The sequence below is a fragment of the Brassica napus genome, chromosome C6, assembly GCF_020379485.1.
Source record: "Brassica napus cultivar Da-Ae chromosome C6, Da-Ae, whole genome shotgun sequence".
Taxonomy (NCBI): domain Eukaryota; kingdom Viridiplantae; phylum Streptophyta; class Magnoliopsida; order Brassicales; family Brassicaceae; genus Brassica; species Brassica napus.
In genome coordinates this window covers 41,744,439-41,753,347 of record NC_063449.1, presented here as the reverse complement: position 1 = coordinate 41,753,347, position 8,909 = coordinate 41,744,439, and the positions used below count along the sequence as shown (strand labels likewise).

The 8,909-nt window shown below is 28.7% G+C and overlaps 1 protein-coding gene and 1 non-coding gene across 2 annotated transcripts; one reads left to right on the top strand and one right to left on the bottom strand.

Moving 5' to 3' along the window:
* The first annotated feature begins 795 nt into the window (after nucleotides 1-795).
* LOC106404916 lies at nucleotides 796-3,820 on the top strand. The gene is made up of 4 exons (XM_022704655.2): nucleotides 796-2,211; nucleotides 2,388-3,129; nucleotides 3,229-3,462; nucleotides 3,557-3,820. The coding sequence occupies exons 2-4, from the start codon at nucleotides 2,390-2,392 to the stop codon at nucleotides 3,663-3,665; spliced, it is 1,083 nt and encodes a 360-aa protein (XP_022560376.2). The 5' UTR covers nucleotides 796-2,211; nucleotides 2,388-2,389; the 3' UTR covers nucleotides 3,666-3,820.
* On the bottom strand, nucleotides 1,162-1,235 carry TRNAN-GUU. Its single transcript has one exon. It is a non-coding gene; the product is annotated as a tRNA-Asn (tRNA).
* Nucleotides 3,821-8,909: the final 5,089 nt, after the last annotated feature.

Sequence of the window (8,909 nt, the reverse complement as noted above, 5' to 3'; positions counted from 1 at the left end):
GTACGATTCATTTCAATCTTTCTTTCATCTCATATTTAAATTAAATTTACTTTTCTCTCTAAATTGTATCTCTCACAGAAGCGACGTGTCTTCAAAGGTGATCAGACTCTAAATTTGACACTAAATTTGACAGATGGCTACCAAGCTAGTGTTCTCTGATCTCTAATAGATATAGCATTACAAATATTTTATCTTCTCCTCAAAATCACATTGTCTCTCTTTTGTCAAAATAATAATAATCATATTCTTTTTTTGTGTAATTCAGCTTGAAGTTGTTTTAAGGGATTATTCATAAGAAGACAAAGGGACAACAAAGGTGCACAAATAGATTTTAAAAATCAGACCATGGAAATACTAAATATTTTATTATTATTTTTTCAGTTAACCATGGAAAGTTTTCGATGTTATTGAGTTTTTTTCTGGTGATTTCTTTTGTTGATCATGGACATGGGCTAAAAAGAAAGACTAGCACTGCTAAGGAACGTCAAGAACGAAGATATCATATGGGTAATGATTGTGTGGACCAGATGCAAGAGTATCTGTACTCTCTACCCACCATGTTTCCTATATTTGTACCCCATACCCTATTTTCCCTAATTCCTCCCCCGCCCCCTCCCCCAATATCACCATTTCACTCCCTTTCTATGGTATTTCACTTCTTTTAGTATGTTTCCCTAATTTGCTGTTAAAGCAAAACTGTAAACAAAGGTATTTTAAATTATTGTTGCTGTAAATTGCTATAGTTCTCAGATATGTTATACATAATTTATGACTAAAAAAAAAAATATATATATATATATATTAATATTCTTTATCATCTATTGACACCTAGGAATTTAGGAGATGATATTTATGGTGTTAGTACATTTTTGACCCATAAAAGTAAATTTGATACATGATAAACTTATATGTTAATTTATATAAAGGTTAATTTTTTTTAGTGTTCAAAGAAAAAGTTAAAAATATTTTTTTTGACCGAACACTAGTTTTATAATAATTTGCCAAAATATTCGACTTTTGCTTGAATTGAGCAGGAAGATGCTGCTGGGCTCATCTGGCAGGCTATGGATTTTGTTATTGTTGTCTCTAACGTCCATGTATGGCTTCTTATCTCAACTTTTCTGGGCCTGTAAGAGTAATATCCTCAAAAAGAACAGAAAACGCTAGAAGGAGGGGTCGAACCTCCGACCTTGTGGTTAACAGCCACACGCTCTAACCAACTGAGCTATTCCAGCTTGTTTGATATTACTAGGTTTTAAAAATATTTTAAAATATTTTAAAATAAATTGAATATGGAGGGAATGTCACCTCTCTCAAAGCAGAGACTGATTCAAAATACAAATGTCTAGAAAAACTCTTTTAACTTTAATCCAACGAAGACGGTTTTGATCGTCTTCTCCAGAAAGTCCTTCCCTTTACGCTTTCCTCGAACCTTCTCTCTTCTCCCAAAAACCTCTCCACGATGAAGCATCGAAGGCATTTGATTATCGAGATCTGGGGAAAAAGTACTTCAACGTCCTGCTCTTGTTGAACGAGATCAAATGTAGGATATCGTCAGCAGAAGCAGAGAAAAGATCAAAACTGGACCATGCTAATCTATGCGTTCTTGTATGCATTGGTCAAAGGAGGGTTCTTTGATGCAATTAAGTGATAGAGAAATCTCAGGAGATGAAGATTTTGGGTATAAGAAAGCATTCATGGAGATTCACAAGAAGCTCAGGACAAAGGACAAAAAACCAAAGTTGTTGATTGTCTCTAGATAGTGTTTTGACACGTGGCATTGCTAATATGAGGAGCAACTTGATTAGGAAAAAGTTTTTAGTTAAAAAAGATGGGCTTTTATTAAAGGAGAGCTAATCCCTACATTATAGGAATACCCTTGGTTTTAAAGAAATCTGGAGAAAAAAAAGACCAAATGGATTAACTCTTTTTCATTTTGTTCAAACCTTTGACCCTTAAGGATTTTATCCTTTTGTTTTGTGTTTTCAATATATATTAAAAGGTTAAATATTTGATGGATTGGTCATTGTTCCAGCCTCAAGAAGAACACAAACTTTTAACTGTTTTATGATGTATTTAGACGTTCTTCCTTTCATTGAGGTCAATACTTATCAACCTATTCGTTCTTAGAACCTTTTGTTCATTTCCATTTGATTTATAGACGGAGGAGAAGACTACTAACGGAGGCAGCCATTGCCGGTAAAGTACAAGGTAGGGTTCATTGGAGCATTTGTATAAATTTTGTTGCTTACGCTGCTTTATGACCATTTCATTTCTACTCTTATATGTTTCTTCTCTATTCTGCTTAATTATAGTTTTTGTTGTTGTCCATTAGAACATTTATATAAGGTTGAAGCTGACAATTTTTTTCTTCTTTTGATTTTCAGCAATGGAAAAGAATCAGAAGAAAGGACACAATAAAAAGGGTTTTAATCTAAAGAAGCATAAAAAAGCTGATCCAAGACAAACCAACAAAGGAGTGAACGATGAGAAGCCTGTTCTGTTCCAGTTGGGGAGCATTGCTATGGTTAGTGATGCTCGTCTCAAGGCAGATCCAGAGATCACCAACAGCATACCTGCATCTCCTTCCTTGTCTTCATCATCTTCTTCAGGGAATAACAATGCAAAAGAAAGGAAACTATCAGAGTTACAAAGTTCATCAAACACATTTGGGTCACAAGTCTCTGGTGTGACTCATGCATCATCAGTAGAGCCTGCGCTTCTTTCGTCGCCTTCTGTTCAGTTGATGGATAGAGAAGGATCTGACCAAGTTTCTCAGCGAAACTCTTTACCGATCTTGGAGAGAAGCTTGAGCGCGGTCTCGAATGATTCTCTGTTTAGTCTCAGCATAGGTGATAACGGAATAACAAGAGATGAGTTGTTTAGTTACCGTGACTTCAAGGCTGGAGAGCTTTTGAAATCTAGTGAGCTATTGTCTTTCTGCCCTTCTGTCGATGTTCCTGTTGACTCTTCCGATATTGGTAAGAGCTTTGATTTGGAGGACAAAGCGAGTGAGTTGTTAGGAAGTGACAGTGATGATAAGTCGTCAACCTCGGAGGTATCGTGGAGGAACCTTGGTGATAACTCAGACGAAGCGCCAAGCAGCACGCAGTCAGTTTCATCTCCAATGTGAGTTTGTTGTTACTTCACACATCATCTCATTTTAATAGTCTTTGGTTGCAAGAAGCAAGAACTTATGTTTTGAGTATTTGTTTTTTTTTAATACAGAACAAAAAAGAAGAAGAAGAAAAAGAAGGTGAAGAAAAAGAATACACAGCAGCAGAAGAAGAGATGTTCTTGGTTGTGTTGCAAGGACACTGGACCGTGCTTCTCTTGTTGCCAGTGGCCAAATTGTGATTACGACCTCTCTTGTTGCAAGCGTCTAAAATATTGTTTGTGCTGCTGCGGACTGCCCCAATGTTGCTTCTCTTCTTGTAGCTTGTTCTTTTGCTGCTGTTCCAGGTACATTGCTACTACCAGGCTTCTGCTCTTTAGACAATGATTGTTTCAACTGAAAAGTTTAACAAACAGTGGTTTCTTTTGTATGTTGCTACAGTTCTTCAAAGAAGTTGATAGATGATGAGATAGCTATGCAGAAACCACAGAAGGCAGAGGTTAAAACATCTCATAAATGGTTCTGTTGCTTTCCTTGTTGTGCTTCTTAGTTTAGATTACTACCCACTATGTTTTTTTTCTGTAGCTAAAGGGATTAAAAGAAAATTTAGATTTTACACAGATGTCAGTGTTTCTTGCTTATTGAGACTGAGAACAGTTGTCAAGAAAAGAAGAACAACAATATGATTTTCTTTTTTTTCATCAACTCAGATGAAGCAGGAAAATAAATGTTTCTTGCTTATTAAGAACAGCTACCAAAAAAAACGAAGAAAATTTCATAACTAATTTTTTTGTTGACCTCCTTAATACTTCAGTTTTTTTTTGCTATACAGTTTAATATATCAACTAATTATTTTGTCCATTTTAATACATTAACTTTTAAAATATGTTCAATTTTCATACTCATACTAAGCTCATTTAATCAAAAATATTAATATTTTCTTTGTTTTTTTCAAAATTAGGAAAACAAATCTTAAACATAGGAAAATAATAAAATATTCTTTATATACTAATAAAGTTATTTAGCTTTAAACTCCAACGAATTATCAAATAACTTACTAATAATAATCAAGTAACTTGCAACTAATTTTCAAGTAATAAGTAATAAAACAAGGTAAGTAATTTGCAAATCAATCATTTTTAGCAAATATTTGAAACAGCAAGTATTCATTTTCAAAAAATCAACTACAATTCCAAAATTTTATTATTCGTACAAACTAAACTGAAAACCAAATATACGGAAGATACTAAATATTTGGCTTGAACCAATCAAATGATAAAATTTTCTTAAAATTTCACCAACAGTCACATGTAAGCAAAAATTAATTAATTGACTTCTCAATTAATATATAGTAGGATATATCTATACTATAATATTACTTTTGTCCTAAACCGAAAATGGTTAGTGGTTTACCAGGTACAATCAGATAAAATAAAAGACCAGACAAATTAAATCAGAAAACCAACGTAAATCCTAGATAACCAGCGTGTTACTCTACTTGAAGAAAACAACAATGGTTCATTTTAGGTATGGACGTTCGGTTTTCGGTGCGGTTCGGTTCTTTTGATTTTTTATTTTTCGGTTTTAAAGATATAGAAACCGTTCAGTTATTTATGAAATTGGGTTCGGTTTCGGTTCCATTATTTTGGTTTCGGTTTGGTTCAGGTAACAACTATAAAAACCGGCTAATATCCGATAAAATTTTGGTTCTGGTTCGGTTCCGGGTGTTCGATTAATTTTGGATAATTTGGATGTATGTATTTATGTATTTTTCATCCAAATTATCCAAAATTTATGTATTTTTCATCCAAATTATCCAAAATTAACCGAAAACCCGGAAAGAAAAATATTGGGAAATTAATATTTCGGCATCACCAGGGAAAGAAGATCGGCACGTGGATGAAAAATATAAAAATTGGGTAATTCGGATAAATTTTAATAGTTTGAATGAAAATTATTCGGGTCAATTCTTTAGGATAATTCAAATCATTTTAAATATTTTAGATAAAAATATTTGGATAATCTTTTTTTATCCGGGTAGTTTGGTGTATAAATAATGTTTTTAGAATACTTGGTAATGTTAAGATTAAAATAACTATTATTTTTAGGTATATATATAAACTGTATTCGGTATACTTGGTAATAGCTTTATTCAATTGTCAACAAACAAGTCGCATAAGTTTCTAAGTTTGTGAAAAGCAATATAAAACACTTGATGAGTTGACAAAAAAAAAAACAATTGGTGACCAGTGAACATAACAAGGGATTAAGTTTTTTTTATGGAAAAAAATAGTTTTGGTCATATATGGAAATATATAAGGTTTGTTTATCTTTTTTAAATATTTGTTGACTATACTTTTCATATTTAGTAATGATTATTCATAGATTACAGATTGTACTCGGTGTAGAAATAAAATAAGGGGGTTGAACTTAAAGTCTACACTTCTCTTCTAAAAACTTGAGTTGTTTGTAGATTGTATACTCCTAAAATTTTAGAGTGACAGGTTAAGAGTAAAATATGCATTTAAAATAAATTTAGAAAACAATTGAAATATATAGAGTACTTATTCTGATAAAAGTAGACAATGTGATTCTCCCGTGCTCATGGATGTTTTTTTTTTGAATTATATATGGATATCCTGGCCACATAGAAGTGGTCCAGACTAGTCACATGTTACAACATGTCGATCTTCTTTCCCTGGTGATGCCGAAATATTAATTTCTCAGTGGCCGGGACTCGAACCCTGGTGACTTCACCGTATTGGACTTTTTCTCTCAAGTTAATCACCACCAGACCACAAGCTCTGGTTCTTGAACGGTATTAAACATTATTATGTTTAAGTCTTAATTAGATACATGTGACTTCAAGTATAATATTTGCCATTAGTTCAAGTATTCGCTTTTGGTATATTGAATTGAATCTATTCTTTTAAATTGAAAAATATTTTTATTATTATGTTAAAACTGAATTCTTATTTTTTTAGCTTCCGGTCATTCAAAATCCTCTTATACTTGTAAATAGTTTGTGAAATTTGAAAGCTTGATATATGATGTTTCAGAAAGAAATAAGGAAAATCATATTAAATCCGAATTGCATTAATAAACACAACTTGTAATATTTTGAAAATTCATGCATATATATTAATATAAATAAAATAAATAAATCATAATTATTGGTTATTTGACTGTTGATACTTTGAATGGTTTGGTTATTCATACTTTGTCAAGCTATCTTGTAAAGTATATAAGTCTATATATTTCAAAAGTTTATAGATATGTTTTTGGACAAATATAAAGAAAATTTTGTTTATATATATAGTTATAAGTTTAACATTTTATAAATATTTATTTTTATTATTTATGTGCTTTTTCAGAAAAGGAAATTCAATTTAAAAACTAATTAAAGTTTTTATTGAAACTGAAATAAAAATGATTGTCAGTAATGGTAATTATGTATAACTTTTGGTTCATTAAAACTATCTGTGTAATTCAATTTTGTGAAAATATGATATTAGATGATTTGTTTTAATATTTTTTTCTTAATTTTCAATCATTTGATCAAAACATATTCATAATAAAATATTATTATCCTTTTAAAAAGTATAATATTATTATCTTTTAGCAAAAAAATGTCTAAATTTTTTGTTCAACTTTTTTTGTGAAGTTATTTTTATGCATATGTAAAATATAGATTAATAAAATTTCTAGCTATTTCCTTTTTACTTAGATTATTTTGGGAAAATATTAAGAATAATAAAATATTTAAAAAACATATGAAAAATTTATAATCTTGTAAAAATATATAATATATTAAGTTTTTTTGTCTACATATAAAAATATATATGTTTACGTTTTAAAAAAAAGTCCTTTTTATTATTTATGTGATTTTGTAAAAAGGAATGCATAAATGAAAAAGTTTACTAAAATTTATTAGGAAAAAAAATAAAAAACGATTGTAATTAATGACAATTGAATATAATCTTTTTAGTTGATTAAGGTTACTAAGTAATTAACTATCGTGAGAATTAATGTGAGGGTGATACATATGAAAGTAACTTTTCAGATAATATTATAGAGATTGTCTATCAAAACGTTAAATTTAATTTCCACTAAGCCATTTTCATATAATATAAAATTTATTATTGGTACGATAAAATTTGAAATTTTTATTAAAATAAATTTTTGAACCCATAAAAATACTACTATATTGGTATATATGTTTTTTGTGTTGTTCCTATTATTCATAAATTTTTTTTTGAGTTTGTAAGAATATTAATTTCATGAGATTTCATTAACTTTGATTAACAGAAAGGACAATAAAGGTAAAGTAGGACAAAAATGGTGTTGTCCTATCCTATTAAAACAATCATCCCATATATATTATTTGTGAAACATTACAATTTTTTTTTGTAGCCACGTATCATCACTAGGATGATTCTTAGAATTATTAGAGAAATATGTTGGTCCATCTAATTATATAATAAGTTTTTTATTAAACTTACCATAAATTTATTATTAATGTAATTTATTATTTCTTTAAATAAAGATTACGGAATTGCCTAATGTGGCTAAATGATATATGACAATTAATGATTTTGAATAATAAAGATCTGATAAAAAAATACTGTATCCTCTATCAAATTTTTTTAATTTTAAACTATTAAAATAATTTAAAAAAATCACAATAATCATATTATAAAAATTCAAATTTTTCTGTATATGTTATATTTTGAATTTTAAAAAACGACTATAAATTACTACAACTGTTAAAAGTTTCACATTCAAATTTTTGTGATCCATGGTTTAAAATTTTTGTTATGACAAAATAAAAATGATTAAAAAATCATATAAATAAAAGTCTAATTTAATTAATCATTAATATTTAAAATATATATATGTATATATATCATTCTAAATTAAACTATAAACCATATTGAATAAATAAATATTTTAATTTCAAAATTTACTTTGAATAATTTTTTTTTGATAAAAATTTTGAACTAACATTGATAAATATTTTTAAATTATAAATTACTAAAACTATTAATCTCACAATGAAAATTTTGTTATCGGTAATTTAAATTTTTTGCTATTAAAGATACACATGATCAAAAAAATATATGAGTAGAAAGCATCATTTAATAGACATTAATATTAAAAATATACTATGTATGTTAATATCATTTAAATTTAATTACATATCCTATCAAATTTTTAAAAAAATTATTTGGATTAATAAAATTGATTTATACTTTCGCACCAGTTTAATTTTATATGTAATAGTTACTGACTTTTAATTATTCAATATATATTTATTATTTCATAATATGTAAGAACATATAATACATAAAATAATTTATATATATAATGTTCATCCCGCGCAAGGCGCGGGTCTTAATCTAGTACTAAATATTTGGTCAATATTTCCAATTTTCCTAAATTCATTACCATGATTGGAAGATTAATAAAGAAAAGAAATCTATATATTTGTTTACATGTACAAACACAAACAAGACCAACACAGTAAGTTTTCAACAAATAACCAGAGTAAAGGTAAATTGGTTTATATTAAAACAAAAGTTATGGCTACAAAGAAATTTCCATCTCTTTTATTACTTTCCATGATGGTGTTTGCTCTCATCATTTTTCCCACTGATTCGGCCTTTCCAGGTAAACGTATTTCTTTGTTTAGATATGGACTGTCTCAAACCCAAAAATCTTTTTTAATCCAAACTTTTTCAATCCTTAAAAAAAATAAAATTAAAACCAAGTCTACAGTCACTAAACACAAAAC

Bases quoted from the DNA above. Each gene is read 5' to 3' on its own strand.
- LOC106404916 (XM_022704655.2), top strand. From the start codon at position 2,390: ATGGAAAAGAATCAGAAGAAAGGACACAATAAAAAGGGTTTTAATCTA. The intron at 3,130-3,228 runs GTGAGTTTGTTG...TTTTTAATACAG, and splicing joins CAGTCAGTTTCATCTCCAAT to AACAAAAAAGAAGAAGAAGA. The intron at 3,463-3,556 runs GTACATTGCTAC...ATGTTGCTACAG, and splicing joins TTCTTTTGCTGCTGTTCCAG to TTCTTCAAAGAAGTTGATAG.